An 18,111-nucleotide genomic window follows, 5' to 3' on the forward strand; every position below is an offset into this window, starting at 1 on the left:
ATTCTCCTTATTCATATAATATAGAGCAAACGTATACTATGTTTTCATAGATTTATGAACATAATAAGAAATCTTTATAGTAGTTTTGAGTTTAGGAGTCGTGCACCTTGAAACTAATCGTCATTTCATAGTAAAATCTTTCGTAGTAGAATTATTTTGGTCCTCATTATCCGATATGGAGTATCTTTTGATCTCATTGACATTTTTAACTATAATAAGATTTCTTTTATTCTTCGGAGGGTCTCTTCTGTTCTTTATCTTGTATTGTTTTCCACATGCCAATGCAAAAAGGGTTATTACACCCAAGATAAAAATACCAACGAGTATAAATATTGCTGCCAGTAATACACCGGGATATTTAACAGAATTTTTGTTTTGTAAATGATTCATTAATTCTATGGTCTTGTTTAAATTTTCAATATCGCCCCAACTGATCCAAGTATTGTTGTGTAGCAATGGATTCGCCAAATCATCTAATTTTTGATTAATCGGGTTTACTATGTTAAATCGGTGCTTCAGTATAGCTCGTTCCAATGAGGCAAGAACATGTGGTTTCGATCCAGCTAAATTTATCATTTCACAAGGATCGTTAATGATGTTGAATAAACAAGGTGCTAGTAGAGCATTGCATTTTATCTGTAAAACAAAAATTTTTAAATACTTTTGATCAGTGATATTCTTTTATGAATACGATCGTCTTTCTAATTCATGCTAATTAAATTAATGAAACTATTTAACCAACCATATCTTCTTTTTTAATATTGCATTTAATTTCTGATTTCTTTCGTAAATCAAGTAATTGATCTGCAGTTAACATCATCCTTTGGAATTCTTTATTAATATAATCTTCAACGCCAACGCTTCTTCTTCTTCTCGACTCCATCACCTCTTGAGCAGTAACCACACCAGCAATAGCGATACCAACTTTGCTTTGCAGAATTTGATTTGGATCGTATGCTGGTGGAAAACCAGATTTTTCGCTTGGTTTGCCACTCTCTCCTAGCCATTCATCGCTAATACCAGTATTACCAGTAATATATTTAAAATCTCCATAACGAATGGCAGCATAATTGCTAATGTCATCGATATTAATAAGTATTTCGGATCGAGGACTAGTACGATTTCCCGCTATAGTTTCCCAGAGATCCAAACCGTCTATCTTATCTAATTGGCTTTTGTCTAATCCTTTAAATTTACGATTGAAATTGAAAAGAATCATCGAAAGTTAATCAAAATAAATTATAAGTATAATATTTGAAATTAACCTGCCGCAGAAAGTAGCGTTGGAAGCCAATCGGCAATAGACATTAATTGGTTCGAGACTCTCTTTGATTTTTTTATGAATGGACTCCAAATAGCTGCGACTCCTCGTACAGCACCTTCCCAAGGGGTTTCTTTTATCTTTAAATTACAAACAGGTAGATGGGTTTTAATCAATTTCACTTGTTACATATTTTTGCAGTTTGATTACTTACACCTCTAAAGGGATAATTGCTACCATGATTACTTAAAGTTTTTATTGTTGGCGCTCCGTTATCACTGATAAATAATATAATACTATTTTCCAACATTCCACGATTTCTTAAAGCTGCAACCACTTCGCCTACGCTTTGATCCAATTTAGAAACCATCGCTGAAAAATAATCAATCTTAAAAAGAATACGCAATGACTAAATTAACAAAAAAAAAAAAAATATAATAGATTAATAGTTTAATATCGACCTGCATAAGTTCTTCTTTCTGGATCATTGATATATCCAAACTTTGCTATTTCTTCATCGGGTGCTTGTAAAAGATCATTAGAATTTCCACTATGTGGCGCTAAATGTGCGAGATAAAGAAACATTGGATCTTTGGTATCGTGAGAATTGATAAGTCTTACTGATTCCTCCGTAAATAAATCGGTTGAATATTTATTTAATGTATCCCAGGCAATCGAGAGATTTCGTCGCATATCAAAACCTTCCAACGCGTTTGGTTCACTCTAAACAATACCATTACAATTTAAAATAATATCAACGGATATAGATTTTAATATATCGATCTATTATTACTACTTCGTATAATAACTAACATAAGTAAATTTACCAAATCGGCACTATTATGCGTGTAATAGTCTTGAAGGCCGTTATAATACCCAAAGAACGTATCGAAACCACGATAGGTAGGAGTGTAGACTTTTTTATAATATCCTAAGTGCCATTTACCAATGGCATGCGTTACATAGCCAGCCTTTTTTAAGTACTGAAAGCAAAAGGCAATAAATAATTTCCGTTTTTATAGGAGTGATCGATAACTACTCAAACTTTTACTTTTAAACATAAAAATTGTATGGACGAAGGAAGGATTTATATATATATATATATAATATAATACACACATACATGTATTATTTTTTACTCACATTTTTAACATATATTATATTATATATATCATCAAAAACTCGTACTTATTTATAATTGAAATACCTGGGGAAGTAATGTTTCATTCAAAGAAAGTCCTCTTGGTTCGGCATGTAATAAAACTGAATGTTGCAAGCCAAGTCGAATTGGATATTTTCCTGTCATTAATGTTGCTCTACTAGGTGTACAAAGAGGTGATACATAGTGACTATTCAAGATAACACCATTATACGCGAGCGCATCGATATTAGGTGTCGGGATTTGATTGGAGCCATGAAAGCTAACATCGTTCCAACCCTATTATCGTGTAAGTCTTTATATTACAAATTTTAATTCTAAGTTTCTAAGTTAAATGAAAATATACATTTTTCTTACCATATCATCGGCAATAATGACGATAATGTTCGGTTTTTGGCGAAATTTGTTTTGGAGAAATTTGTTTCTATCTTGTTCAGGATCATTATAATCATCCGAAATAGTCGTTGATAATGTAGATTTTTGTAGGATTGCATAGTTTGATTTTAGAACACTCAAAAAACATAGGACGGCAAATAATGATACGTAACTGATCCATATTTCATTCATTTCGTTGATTCTACAAATCAATTAAAAAGAATAAATGAAAAAGTATGATAGGATATTAATTATGAGACATGAATCAAGTAGTTTAAACGATATGACATAAGTTCATTTGAAAGACGCCACATGTTTAAATATTTCGAAATTTCGAATTTATTTGAATTCAGTCGGAGAATAAAAAGAACAATATATAACGTTTCAGACTTTTTTTTAACATTCTCAAAATAATACGATCGATATTTTCAAGAATTCGAATTTTTCCGATGGTAATATCGATTCGATTTTAACTTTGATCGTTGATTCTTACGTTTCCATGATAAAAAGATTCGACTTTGTACATCTACATTTCGAAGATATTTTTCGCGCACAGCATACTCTCGATTGAACGAAAGAAATAAACGTAAGAATCGAATGATAGCCTTTGGCAATGCGAGATCTAACTGTTCGCGAAACTCGAGTTGCCCAGCTTTATTACCACTTTGGATTTTCCATGAGAAAAGAGAGGCGAGAAGCAAAAGAGCATTTGGAGCATGACGAAACTTTTCTTCGGTTGAATGTTGTGTCGATTGCCGTCACATGACATTGAACCACGTTTAAAAGGATTAGATAAAACGTTTTAATGAGATATGCAAGATACAAAAATCAAATATTTGTTTTCATTCAATCTACATTATTCTCTCCATCATCAGAATAGATCTATCCAATTCTGATGTAAATTAAAACGTATTTGTTTTAACTTCTCATCAATCCACATTTTGTAATAATCTACGAAATCACTAGAATTAGGGAGAGAATAATTTAAATTTGAGTCAGCGATATCGAATCTATCTCGATCGCGTATCTGATAAAGTTCATCCGTTAAATACTAGTCAATTATTCTAGATGAAATAAAAGTCGTCCATATAAAACGTTATTTTCGATTAAAAGGAAGAAAATTATTTCTGAAATATTAATAATCGATAGAGCGTGCATAATTATTCATCGACTGCTGTAATCACTTCATCGAAGGTGATTTGAATAATAACACGATAACATAAATAAAATTCACGCTGTTCGTCAAAATTTGATTCATTTTATAATTGAATCTCAAACCAATGCTTATTCGAACTACCGCATTCCAACTAATCTCATAAACATATCGATCGGAGAATTAGCTCGTTAATTATGCTTTACTCGCTTGATTTATTTCATTTGTACCGTATACCAACCACTTCTTGGTCAATCATCGATTTTTGTAAACAATAATCAAACGTTTCTCGTATCTATGGGTATTGTTACAAACAATTACAATCCCTCGACATAGCAACGATCGATACGCACATCGTTAGCTGTAACATTTACAAATTACTTTAACATTGAACGACAAATACAAAGAACGTTCGAACTCGATGGATCATATTTATTCTTGTCTTGTATTAATGAAATAAGTAAAAAAAGTGTAAACGAAACGAGGAGAGAAGAAATTCTTAATGAAAATACTTCCTTCGATATCTTCTGCAAATACATGAAATTAATATAGAAAAGTAAGTTAACGCAACTACTACCAATATAATGTAAATTGAATAGGCATACTATTCATTACCTTATTATTATCTTACATGCCACTATTTTATTGAATATATTATATGAAGTGACTAAAATCGTGTAAAAGTGACTCTGAATTGGAAATATTGAGTAATAATAGATAACATATTTGGAAAATTGTAGGAAGGAATTTTTAAAAAAGGTGAAATATAAAAATGACGCTATAATGATTAATATTCAAGAATTAGAAAATTTAATAGTCCTTAATGATAGATTAACAACAATCAAATATATTGATATACTAAAGGACAATTTATTCGGTACCATGAAGAATATAGTTTTTTAAAACAATTTCATATCTCAACAAGATAGTGATAAGAAAGTAAGACAATACAAAGATCGTCATGATGGGTATAATACATATTTCTATGCTAAACAAATTAGTTTTTATTGATTTGTTAATAAAAATTAAAATTGTTTTGTTCTGATTTATACAGATTTATAAACGAGTAAGAAAATATGTTACTAAGCATATCATCATTATTAAATATATTGTATATCTTATTAATTTAACTGTACGTATCTTTAACATAATTTTTGATTTATTCTCCGAGGCGACTTTATATTTCATTTTCTTTTCTTCATTTATGCAAATATATCTGTTTATGTGGATACGTGCACACTTGTACATACAAGACAAAAGATAAATAATCCATAGTTATGATAATACTTGAAATTTTTCTTTTAAAGTTATATTTTGTATTAAAATTAAGTATTTTGATAAATAAACATTATTAAATTATACAAAAAATCAATTAGAATAAGTTTGAATGAAATTCAATGTTATCACATGTTTGAATGTATATAGAAAAAGAAGTGAAAGTGTCATGTGTCAGCAGCGAATTACTCACCGATTAACGTGGAGCTTCTAGTACTGTGACTGTCTTGTGCCAGACTGTCAATTCCGTAATTCACGCTTCACGAACGCCATCGGTTGCCTCGAAGTCTATTCTCACTACGACGACGACGACATCAGATTGTAGAAAGAAATAAAAAAAATTTTCAGGACAGAAAGCGCTAGCGTAAAATCGGTGATTACGATTACGAACTTTACTTTGTCAGGAGAGAAACATCCAATCGACAGATTCTTTTATAGCTATTAGTTATTTATAAAGCTTTCAAGGATTAATGATTTTTATTTACAATAAAAAATAATAAACTAATGAAAATGCAATTGATAAAAAGTTATCGAACGTTATCAATAATCATTTAACAAAAGGGTTTGTTTTAATTTATTCAATGAAACTATTTTTGTGTGATCGAAAGAAAAAGAAATAAAATACAAGAGATGGTACTCATTAGTGAATATCAGGCATAGAGCCAGAAATATTGGCTCTTGGCATTTGATAAAACGCAGCTACACCACTTTGCGGTGATTTTTCATTTCATTATCGGGTTTAACTTGAAATTACACAGAGAAAAAAAAAGATATTATAACGAAGGAAAAATCACGAGAAAGCCGTTCGTATCATTTGTCGGAAATGCAAAAGAGAGATCCGTTTAACGACCTGTACACTTAATAATTACACGAAATTCATGTGAGATGTGAAAGCTCATGCGCAATTTACGCACGCACCGTTTCACCGCATTGAACAATAAACATAAATTCATTAGGGGGTCTTTGACACGCGATCATTTCTTGCACGATTCGTCGTCACGCGTGAGCAATAAAAAAGAAGAAGAAGAAGAAAAAGAAAAATGAAATAACATTGATTTTCTATGCTAAACATTTCTCTTTCAAATCCTAAGAATTATCATCCATAAAGTCGGATTATAAAATTTTCTCAAAGTGTATTTCAGAGAAGGAAGAAAGAAGTTTATAAGATATATTATTTACATGCCACGGTAAAAGTATAAAATTATTTTTGTCATTCGATAACTATAAGTACTATCTCGCTGATAGTGAAAGGTACTATTTAGTTAGAAAGTATTACAAATAGTAGTACGATTGTAGTTTTATTTCTTTAACTAAAGATTGGATCTCTTTTGATTAAATGAATACACACATACACACACACACACACAAACACATTTGGTATATACATGTAATGTATATATAGTATATTATATATATTATATATATACTATGTATATGTATACTTTTATATTATACATTATACTATTATCACTTTCGGGACATTACATCGAGATGAAAATTTCTTTTCTTCTAAAAATTGCAATATTACATAATCCTTGTCATAGACAACCTAATAAAATATACCAAGATATTATAGATTTAATTATATGTGTATTGAATTTTAAGTTTAGGAAACATTTTTATTGATTTTTATCGGTGTCTAGGATAACATTTCTATAGATATGCAAAAAGTATTGGATAAAATCGATGAAGCATAAAATCGATATTTTTCTCGGTATTTCTTTTATTCTAATCATGCATTCGCGCATTATGCATTCAAGGCCATCGAAATTCGGAGGACAACAGTGAACAACCTTAGTATAGAATAGATTCGTTTGGATGCACGCCAGCGATCACGCGCTACAAAAACGTTTAATGTCTAATTACGAGCTGCGTTGAATTTATTTCGAGGTTTCGCGCTAAGACATTTATCTTTTTCTTTACGACTCGTGCAAAGTTGAGTCAATTCGTTTCTCGATCATTTCGTTAAACCATAGTTTTGTGCACTGGCTAATAATTGAACATTAATTGAATTTTCAATATTTTAACAAAAACTTTTTAAAAAATTGATATTTATTGTAAAAGTATTTTAAAAACATAGAAAATTTGATTTTTATCGAATTGGACATCTTCTATCCCATTTACCATCGTTTTCTACAAACTAATTAATATACGAATTACGATATTATTTTTAGAAAACTAAATAAAAGATACGATAAATTCAATTTCACGTGTTCAGATATAGTTAGAATTAGTTTAAAAATCGTATTTTAAAAGCATCATTACTCTTGCCAATAAATATACAATGATGTATGACGTTATTATATTAATCTTTTTAAACCTAATTGCTTTGATGATAAAATAGTCATGAGTATTACAATAGTAATCTGTGTTTATATTTAGTATTATTTGAATCAAATTTATCTTGTTGTAGATTTCTGATTGGATATAAGATACCCCTGAAACTATACAATTGAGACATACATGAAGGTACTTATAAAATATTGCCTATCTTTAGGCACGATAAAAGCTTTATTATATTCACAGTATAAAATCTTTGTATATCTGTTAAAAGCTTTAAATCTACGAAAAAATAAAAAATCAAATAATTCAAGAAAAGACAACTCGATGAATTATACAAAATGTTATATATAAACGTAGTACAGGAGAATAATTTTAAACGAATCTTGAACGATATGAAATCGTGAAATGTATTATTCATTTCTCAGGCAAATAGAAGAAACTATTCAAATAGGCAGTGAGAAATGGAATATATATCAATCTCATCCTTTAGTACTCAGATTAAGTAGATAAATATATACTTACTTTATCACAGACATATTTATCTAAGTATGTTTATATACGTATTTCTTTTATTCTTTGATGTACATACATGTTTAGATATAAAACGTCTGTTTCGCTGTATGTTCAGTTATAACTAAAAATTTATTGAACGGATTTTGGTTAATTCTTTTTTCTATTTGTTACTTGATTCTTTTAGATGGTTTTCGACTAATCTTTTTTAAGACGAAATGTCGATATATCTATATTACAAAAAACGAACATTTCTTCTTTCTTTACATAATACTTTATGGTGTACTTGAAAACATTATACTTTTATACTTTACTATGTATCTACTAAAAATACATATAGTACACTTTTAATATACCAATTTTATATATTATTTCGAATTGGAGTCAAGTTTATATTTTAAAACAATATGTCTCGGTGTAGGAAATCGTCTTTATGGCGAAGCACAGATAATACTAAAAAGATATCTTATATTAAAAATTCGAAAGAGAGTTGGGTCTTACACCAAATATAAAGCGGAATTCGAAGAATAAATAAATCGTATACAAAGAGAGAGATAAATCTTGTTGTAAATAATTCTTTTGGGAGAATATGTAAACTTCAAAGTAGCAACATTTCTCAACATTTTTTTAGTGAGACCCAACGCATTTGTTTGCAATGATATCGCGGCCCGAAGGTTTATAATATAAAATTATGAAGAAGCTGGTAGACCAGAGTGATTGCATATTATTTTGAAAATATGGTTGTTACTTGTGAACTTAGAATTAATATCTCATATGAAGATTTTATGAAAAATTTAATGCAGGGTTGACCTATAGGTTGAGAAACGCTGCCTTAGAGGACACGTTCTCAGGTGGTAGATCGGGGAACGCCTCCCAGATATGGGTGGTAAGAGGAAAATGAAATACCTCCCGTGGTCCAACAGGTACATACACCGCAAAATTTAACCCAAGATGGGCGGTTTCGAACAGTAACTGTTCTCCAAGTTAGGAGTGGTTGATATATTAAATTCATCGACCTGTTTGGCAAGCATGGTGTTCAAACGCCAAATATCTTCTACAACTTCAAAAAATTTCGTCTTTAAATTAACGATACATAGCAATTGACTCCATTTAACACGAAGCAGAGAAAAATAAAAAGGATTAGGAAAAGTCAATCTCCAGCAACGGAGAAACTAAAATAAAGCTAAAGAAGAAGAAAAAGAAGAAGATGATGATGATGATGATGATGATGATGATGATGATGATGATGATAATCATCAAACATTTTACGATCTCTATATTTTGAAATATGAGAGACTTCGCGGGTTAAATATATATCCGCGAGTATGTGTATTTATGTTTATATAAAATGAAATTATATATAGAATATCATATATATATATATATATTATTTTTATTATATTTTTAGTAATATCTAATTTAAATTAAGCTTATTTATATTATTTAATTTTGTTACATGAAGATTCTATTTTCCATTTTTTCCCCAAATACACGCTTATATGATTCTTCTTAAATAATAGTTAAAGTTTTCAAGGTAGGCTCTGATGTAAAGGTGTAATGATTAATTCATTGACCTAAAAAAAAAGATTATATTTTACATCAATTAGTAATGTTTATTAACGGTGAATTAATTATTAATTTTATATACCATATTTAATGTCTATGTATCTCAATGCGTATACATATTCCATAGAAATACTTACTTCGACATTAGGTGAGCGAGATAATGCATAAATAACTCCTTCGGCAACTTCTTTGTCCGATAACATTAATAGTTTGTTTATAACATCTTGGGACAAATTAAAATTGTCAACCATATCGGTTTTCACAATACCTGGGCTAATACTCTGAAGAAATAATGAACAGTAATAAATTTGTTTGTTATAACGAACTGATAAGGATAAATATTAAAACGAACTTCATCCTATATTTAAATCTAACTTCTTTTATATATATATATATATATATATATATATATATATACACATAAAAGAAATTTCATTGTGATAGAAAAAAATGGTAGAGACGTACTGTAACTTTAATATCTAACCCATCATTCATGATCTCATTACGAACACTTTCGCACATGCCTGTAATAGCGTACTTGCTGGATGGATACAAGCTGAATGGTAGTTTTATACTTTTCGCATCATGGCCAGAAATACTTAAAATAAAAATCAATTTATTTTTGATAACGAACGTGTGATAAACAATAAGAGGAAATATCTATATACGTAAGTATAATCGTGTTACAGATTTGTCTGATCACGCTACTTTCATAAACATAGAAATATATTTTGTTTTACCTATTAATATTGATAATGTGTCCTTGCGTTTTTGATTTAGACATTAATCTAACAGCTTCTCTAGTGCAGATAGCAATAGCGATCACATTCACGTCCATTATATTACGGAAATTTTCCGTTGTTCCATCTATAACAAAGATATGATCTTAATATCGATATATATGTTTCTATTTATATTTACAAACTTACATTGATATCGTTGTTTTCTTTTTTTTCTTTTCTTTTTTCTTCGAAAATCTTATACGATATAAACAAATATGACCTTGTTCACTTAAACGCTATTAAGAATATCTAACGATATTCGATCATATAAGATTATCAATAATTATCGTATCATTTTAATTGGATAAAGGAAAGAAAAGATAAAAAGAAATAAGCCATTTTATAAACAATTATAATTATATTCATTCTTGATATTCTATATTCGAGGTAATTTTATTTAATTATCTTTTTTATTATTTATTAATTCTTGGTTCGTTAAGCATCATTAAATATCTGATTTGTCTTATCTAATTGTACGTATCAAATATGATAAGATTATAACATCAATATACAGAAGATTTACCAAAAATGTTCACAGGATTTTAAAAGTAGATAGTACCTATTAATTAAATTAAGTGAAATAAACAATTCTTGATTATTATAAATTGAAATATTGCTTTTCAATTTATAAATATCATCGATTTGATATTCATTTATCATCTTACTTTGATATTTATAACTTCTTATCTACGATGTATTATAAAAATGCATATTTACTTAATTTAAATAGCTTTTTAGAGATGTTATATTCTCTGCTGTAAATTTGTATATCCTTGATGAAATATAAATTAATTAATAATAAATTTTTCATATATACCAATAAAAATATATAATATTTTTATATATATAGGATGTCTCGTAGTTTCGGGTAAGATCGCTTCGGTATAATTCGATATAATTTATTTGTCTGATGTAGTTATATTAAAAGAATATAAATAATAAAAATGATCTATAAGAATATTGTCATAGGTATATTTTCGTTATTAACAAACTTGTTATTAATAAAAATATATTTTTGAAACTTAGCATATAATTTAGCAATTTTTTCATATTCAAGGTATAAAACCAGAAATAAATTAAATTAAAATTATTTGGAAAATCAATATTGATTTCTTACTTTGTGTATATTGTTTGCGAATATCGTAGCAAAGATATTTCTATTTATCATGAATTTCTCTGATCGAGGTCATATTTATTGATCTTTAAAATGGTCACTTACAATGATTGCCAATGTCAATTATTCGAGTCACGTTGTTTAACAGAGGAAGATTCCCTTTCAAATAATTTTTTTTATTAAGATATATTCTCAATATAAAATTTATCGATATCTGTAATTTTTTTATCTAGAAAAAAAAAAAGATCAGAACTTTAAAGAGATTTTTTTTTCTAGGATAGTGAAGTAAATTCTCTATCGATAAAATACAAAACACATATCGATAAAATTTCAAAATATTTTTAATATTTCTTAGGATTTTCCTTTTTATAAATATTTTATTAAAAATTCTTAGTTTTCTTTAAGGGTGTTCATTACCTTTCGCTCGAAGTATGTGTGACTTCAGCGACAGGTATATAAATGATATGAACTACGGATCGAATGAGGAACATTGTCCCCACCATGCGTCTATCGTATCATTTAAAGTTGTGTCGATTATTCTCATTTCACGCATTCATAATTGTTTTCGTGTGGGTAAAATAAGTGGATAGTAGCCTGTGAACTCACAGTCTTTCATGTGTACATTTTTTCTTGATAGTGTCCTTTGTCTCGTAATGACCGTGTTAGATATGACGTCGGTACACATTTATTTCATGATAAATGCATGAAAATAATAAATATAATTGACACATATAAGAACTAGTATATAAATTTGTGACAAAAAATAAGATTTTATTGAATGCTTTCTTAAAAATAATTAGTGGATACTTATATATTATATTATTTTAATACAAATTAAAATATGAGTTCATTTATACACTACTTATGAGGTAGAATTCCCAGCACGTTTTTTTATATGGTTTCCCTTATATAACTAGTCCTTTATACTACTTCAACTACTACTATTGATAACAACAACAACAACAATAATAATAATAATAAAAATGTACTTAAATATAAATTATTAATTAATATAATGTATTAAACAGTATAAAAATAAATGCATTCTATTATAGAAAGACAAAGAGAAACGATATGGATGAAAATAAAAAAAAAAAAAAAACGTTTTATATTTGTCATCATATGTCGTTTGTATAGGACATATCTATCAATGGATGGTCATGTATCGAAATTATCAAAGACACGATTTGTTGAGAGTTCGCGCGATAAACTATGACGTAAAATAACACATTTTTCTCAATAACACAAATTCACATTTTTTTGTTATCTTAAATTGCCATCATCATATGTGTCATGATGTATCTACTATAAATATATTCTTTTATTTTTTCTTCTTATTACTGTTCTCATTATTATATTATTATTATTATAGTAACAGTAGTAGTAATAGTAATAATATAAAGTGGACTAATGCAGAGGAAACCATAACAAAATAGCGCTGGGATAAAAATGTCGTAAATAATGTAGAAACGAATTCGTGTTTTGATCTTTATTAAAAATAATATATAATATATATCTTCCCTAACTATTAATTTTGAAAAGATAATTGACAAATTTGTATACTTCATATGGATCTGTCATGAAACAAAATTATACTATTACCGTATCCTATCTAGCACAGATCATTGCGAAATTCACGTCAGCTATCAGTGGAGGAAATAAATATAAAAGATTGGATAGTAACACTGTACTAAATTATCAAGTAAGAAAAGAAAAGAATAAATTAAAGAATTTTTAAATAAAAAAAAAATAAATAAAAAAAGCTTTATATTCGTGAACGAACTATTCTCGAAAATTATTAATATGTTATTTTTTAATATGATTTTTTTCAAAGAAAATAAAGCTTTTTCAAAAATACGAAAAATAGGATAAATTAAGAAAAATTTGAAAATTTGATTAAACCTTTGTCTTTCAAATGAGACATTGTTCATCAAAATCGGTCAAGAATTACGCCTGTTCTGCTTGATAGCGTAAACCACTATAAAAGTAGAGGTGATGAATAGCTTTAATATCCTATGTACATACTATAATGATTGTAATGCACGTAATATTGATATCAGTTAACATTTGACTTCTCAATAAGTGAATTTCTACCTACTCCATGAAAATATATATCTTATAGAAATATATATTCTCTGTATACTCATATTCAATACTCAACTCAACATTCTTTTGATCGTAATTTTATACCAATTGAATGTTCCGAAGATTAACACATTGTCCATATTATTGTTCACTATACCAGATCTCCGAAGTAAATTAAAATATCTATAAATTACGTGTTTAATATGATTTATATATATTCATTACAAAAAAAAAAAGAAAAAGAAAAAAGAAGAAGAGGAAAGAACGAAGGAAAGAAGAAAGGTTCCTCACCGATGATTTTTTCGTTGACAATGATACCGGCATTGTTGATAAGAACGTTGACTTCACCTAATTCTTCTTTGATCCATTTAAAAATATTTAAGATTTCCTCTTCTTTACTGACGTCACATTTCATAGGATAAATCTTGCCCGGCAACTTCTGTGCTTCCACTTTTGTTTTTAATTCCTCTAACTTGTTAAGCCTTCTTGCAATAGCAACGACCTTGAGACCATATTTTGCCAATTCTTCAGCGATCTTAGCTCCGATTCCAACACTTGCTCCTGTTACTAATGCTATTTTACCTGACCAACGTTCCATCTTTTCAAGACTTTCACCGTTTCACGTTTAACAACGACGTTTCACCGCTGTCTTGCCGGCTTCTTCTCTCGCTATACGTATTTAACGGTTCCCTTTCCTTCTCTCCGTACGTCCCTCGAATCAATTATCGCGGCGAACCAGCTTAACTTGTTCTTCTTTTCATAAAACTTTTTCTCTTTCATATGCAAACACTACATATTTGATGTACAGAATTATAAGCTTTGTCATCTCATTTAAAAATTATTGCTTTCACTATGATACATAAATATATATATTAAATATTATTTATCTAATTCCTTTTCAGTATATTCGACGAATATTCATAGTGATCATTTAAATATTCAAACTTTGAAGAAGCAACATTTCTCAAACTTCTTTTAGTGAAACTTCACGCATTTGTTTCGATCGAATCTTCATAAGATTTCATAATTTTACATTCTCATTTAAATTATCTATGAAAACATATTTAATTAATAGACCGATTAATAAGCCGACGTAGATCGAAGATATAGTGGTATAACGGTCGGACTGATGAAACAGCAAAACATACGAAAAAAAATTCCTAATAAGGTAGATATCAAGTATACGGCAACAATCTAAGCGAAATTATCAGTAACGAAGCTTTGCTTTAAATTATCCGTTTTTTACGAAACTTTTTTCTGTCATTAAAGAGCAAAACGTTCTAGAAATGATCCAATTATTATCAACGATTAGTTTATTTTCCAATGTTAATCAATTTATCTATACAGTAATAGAAGATAATCAAATCTTGAGAAATTCTTTATATTTTATATAACTTTATATTTTATATTTAAAGATATCACGTTTCAAAAACAGTATAACAGAGGAAAATTTGAAAAAAAAATTAGAGAAGAATGAAATAACGAAAAAAAAAACAAAGTAAAATAGATAAGATAAGAGGAATAAGACAGAAAAGGAAAAGGCTATACAAAAATATTAGAATTGAGCATCGAACACGATAACTCAATTTAAATCATAATAAATAATAATAACTCAATTTAAAAGAAATAAATAATAAAGCTGTTAAGACCAAAGGTCTTAATTTATGATGGTTGCACGGCAATAGACATTCTGCAGACTTCTTCACCAAAGATTTCTTCATTGAAGGTTGCTGATATGGTTTGACGCAAATGAATTTGTATGTCATATTAATAGCTTAGACAACTCCGATATGTTGTTTTTTATGTTTCTTTCCGCGTCTACGTGTTCTGTTATCTCTTCCATTATACATAGTTTACTGAAAGACTTATTAATAATAAATCTCTTTGTTTTTATCAGTTTCGAACTTAAAAAATTATTTAAAACCGTATTTTTTCTATTGCTAAGAAATAACATGATATTGAGATGACTCTCTATTTTACGTATAAAATAATTTTTTCTTGCAATTAGTAAGGCGATCTATTTGCTTATAGCCATACCATTAATTGTAATTGAATATCTCCGATAGTCAAATATCAAAAAAGGGCGGGCATAAAAGTATAAGTTAAATTTTTGTAAAAACAGGACAAATACACTAATATATTCTATCTCGTTATTCTTTGCTTAATTCTAATATTATGAATCAATTTTACTTCTCTCTCGCTCGGAAGTAAAATAAGAAAAGAAAGAACATTATATATTACTTGGAAAATGAAATTGTTATATTTATTTTCGAACATCAAAATTTGAGAAAATATATATGAAACATTACGAATACGAAGGACGAACTCAACATCGAGCAATATTTTTTTTCTTTTTATAAAAGCGGTTGATTCCATTTATGAAACAAGCCTATAGGATTTTTCATTTGAGTTCTCCCTTTTTTTCGTGTAAAATGAGGCTTGAAAAATATTGGATGATTCTTACAAACGATAGGTTTACGGGCACGAAGGGCGAATTCCGTAGATCCTTACTCCTCTCTACGCTGTACAAACCACTTAAGGTTTACGTTTTACATGCCTTACAGTAAGAAAAGATATTTTTATCGAGTTGGCCTATTAACGAAAAATTTGAAATAAGTTCTCCTCAAAATGAGTCTTTATTGACTTCGCCCTTCATAAGGCCTGATATTAAACTCGATCGATATCATGGTCCAGATGTCGAAAGTATTTCGTCGATTTTATAGAAAACTTGTATTCAAAAAATCAGTTTCATAGATGAATATCTAAAATTGCAAAAGCTTAAAATTCGAACGAATTCGATCATGTCGTGTCAGAATCCAATTGGTTGGCAATCGATCGACGTGTAGAGCTATCAAGGTGGTTTGTTCGGACGTCAATCTTTCGGGTTACCAGAAGTACCCTCGAGATTGTACGATCGTGCCATCTCGATTTGAAAAACGTCGAGCATGTACGTGTACTTTATCATTATTAATTTCGTTGAAATGAAATTATTTTTCAAATAACGTAAAGGAAGTTTTACAATAGTGGTAAATGTGGAAATGAAATTGTAATTTTTTAACTGACCTTTCGATTTTTAAAAAGAAGTAAGAAAGAAGAAGAGGAAGAAGAAGAAGAAGAAGAAGAAAAGGAAGAAGATGAAGAAGTAAGGAACGACGACGATTCATTAAGAATAAAATGAATAGGTACGAGTGGTAAAAGTGTTCGAGTTACAATGAAAGGTAGAAGGTATGCCGAAGGCTACCGAGAGCTGCCGAACGTGGAAGAAACTTGGCACCAAGGGTTCTTCAAGATGGCACCATCAGCGATATTCAGAACCTTCTGCCTCTCTACCTCTCATTCACTTGTACGCTCCCTTTAACTCACTCTGTCTCTCTCCGTCTTTCTCTCCCTTTTTCGCTTTTTTTCTCTCTCTTCTTCCCTCTCCTGTTTTCTCCTTTACTTTCGTTCTTTAGCGACCTCGGATGATACCTCCACCTTTTACGCCTCAAAACCCGATAACCTACATTTCGCATTTGTGGCCGAGGGACTTCCAGATAAGAATGTCTCTTTAATGCTTATACACCCAAGAGGACTACGCTTGCGCCTATAGTCCTTTTTTCTATATTCCTTCGTCTTTTTTTCTTCCTCTTCTTCCTTTTCTTCTTCTGCTTCTTCTTCTTCTTCTTCTTACGACTGAAAGTATTCGTTTCGACATTTATCCATTTTTTTACATCATGTTTTCTCGGTTCCAGTTGACTCTCGAGAATGATATGTAACTCGAAAAGAACAAACAAAAGCTTCGATGACAAGAGAAATTTTCAAGACCTTTTGTGCATCATCTATCTGTCTCTAATCGGATCAGTCCGATAACGAAACTTCCCAATGTTTTATCTTCGATAATAAATTTCTTTTTTTTATCTATCGTAACATCGATTTTAGTCATTTCGAATATAAAAAGAGAGAGAGAAAAAGAAAGAATTTTTAATTTACCGCCGAGGTTTTAGATTATGAGCATGTATTCCCACGCAGATACATGGAAAATAAACGAAGGTCTCGTTTTTACAGAGGCGAAAGAATAGCGGTACGGTGTAGTAGAAGCATTTGCAGAGCCGACTTTAATTTGCAATGTTTCATATTTGCCCCGCGGAGATACGAATCTCGCAACTTATTAGAGCTTTTCGGCTGTACGATTACCGTTTCGTCGTCGTCTTCCTTCTTTGAACGAGCGACTCAGGAAAATCTTCAAACAGAAATACAGCTGGTATTATGACAACACGATTCTAACTGCGATTTATAATATATATTTTATTTTGATCAATGTATCATTAGCGACTAGACGTTACAGCCATACTCTTGAATAAACATAAAGCAAAGTAAATTACAATTCAACAAGGACAACGAACGCGAAATATCTTCCCCCTGAAGTAGATAAAACTCAGTACAGACGGACAGACAATCTATGTTATATCCATATGTAAAAAATGTCTACTCGTATTTTTGTCGAAAACAATCGATTTGAATGAAGAAAATTTGGGTCACGTTTCGCTATAGAAAACGCACTCATCCGTC

At 29.4% G+C, this 18,111-nt stretch overlaps 2 protein-coding genes across 2 annotated transcripts; both read right to left on the bottom strand.

The window, feature by feature from the left end:
• Positions 1-96: 96 nt before the first annotated feature.
• On the bottom strand, positions 97-2,819 carry LOC122632238 (arylsulfatase B-like). The gene is made up of 8 exons (XM_043818818.1): positions 2,778-2,819; positions 2,469-2,699; positions 2,089-2,244; positions 1,723-1,984; positions 1,476-1,633; positions 1,266-1,401; positions 743-1,185; positions 97-636 (listed from the first exon to the last, which is right to left on the bottom strand). Exons 1-8 carry the CDS (start codon positions 2,778-2,780, stop codon positions 121-123), a joined length of 1,905 nt encoding a protein of 634 aa, XP_043674753.1. The 5' UTR covers positions 2,781-2,819; the 3' UTR covers positions 97-120.
• A 6,569-nt stretch (positions 2,820-9,388) lies between these two features.
• On the bottom strand, positions 9,389-14,223 carry LOC122630611 (farnesol dehydrogenase-like). Its single transcript, XM_043815288.1, has 5 exons — positions 13,855-14,223; positions 10,323-10,449; positions 10,048-10,180; positions 9,720-9,863; positions 9,389-9,590 (listed from the first exon to the last, which is right to left on the bottom strand). The coding sequence occupies exons 1-5, from the start codon at positions 14,159-14,161 to the stop codon at positions 9,546-9,548; spliced, it is 756 nt and encodes a 251-aa protein (XP_043671223.1). The 5' UTR covers positions 14,162-14,223; the 3' UTR covers positions 9,389-9,545.
• Between the last annotated feature and the right edge of the window lie 3,888 nt (positions 14,224-18,111).

Source organism: Vespula pensylvanica, chromosome 1, assembly GCF_014466175.1.
Source record: "Vespula pensylvanica isolate Volc-1 chromosome 1, ASM1446617v1, whole genome shotgun sequence".
Classification (NCBI taxonomy): Eukaryota; Metazoa; Arthropoda; class Insecta; order Hymenoptera; family Vespidae; genus Vespula; species Vespula pensylvanica.

Excerpts from the sequence above, each read along its gene's own strand:
- LOC122632238 (XM_043818818.1), bottom strand. Across the intron at positions 1,985-2,088 it reads CGCATAATAGTGCCGATTTG|AGTGAACCAAACGCGTTGGA; the intron begins GTAAATTTACTT and ends GGTATTGTTTAG. Across the intron at positions 637-742 it reads ATATTAAAAAAGAAGATATG|ATAAAATGCAATGCTCTACT; the intron begins GTTGGTTAAATA and ends TTTGTTTTACAG.
- LOC122630611 (XM_043815288.1), bottom strand. The coding sequence starts at position 14,161 with ATGGAACGTTGGTCAGGTAAAATAGCATTAGTAACAGGAGCAAGTGTT. Across the intron at positions 9,864-10,047 it reads GGTTAGATATTAAAGTTACA|AGTATTAGCCCAGGTATTGT; the intron begins GTACGTCTCTAC and ends TTATTTCTTCAG. Across the intron at positions 9,591-9,719 it reads CTCGCTCACCTAATGTCGAA|GTCAATGAATTAATCATTAC; the intron begins GTAAGTATTTCT and ends CTTTTTTTTTAG.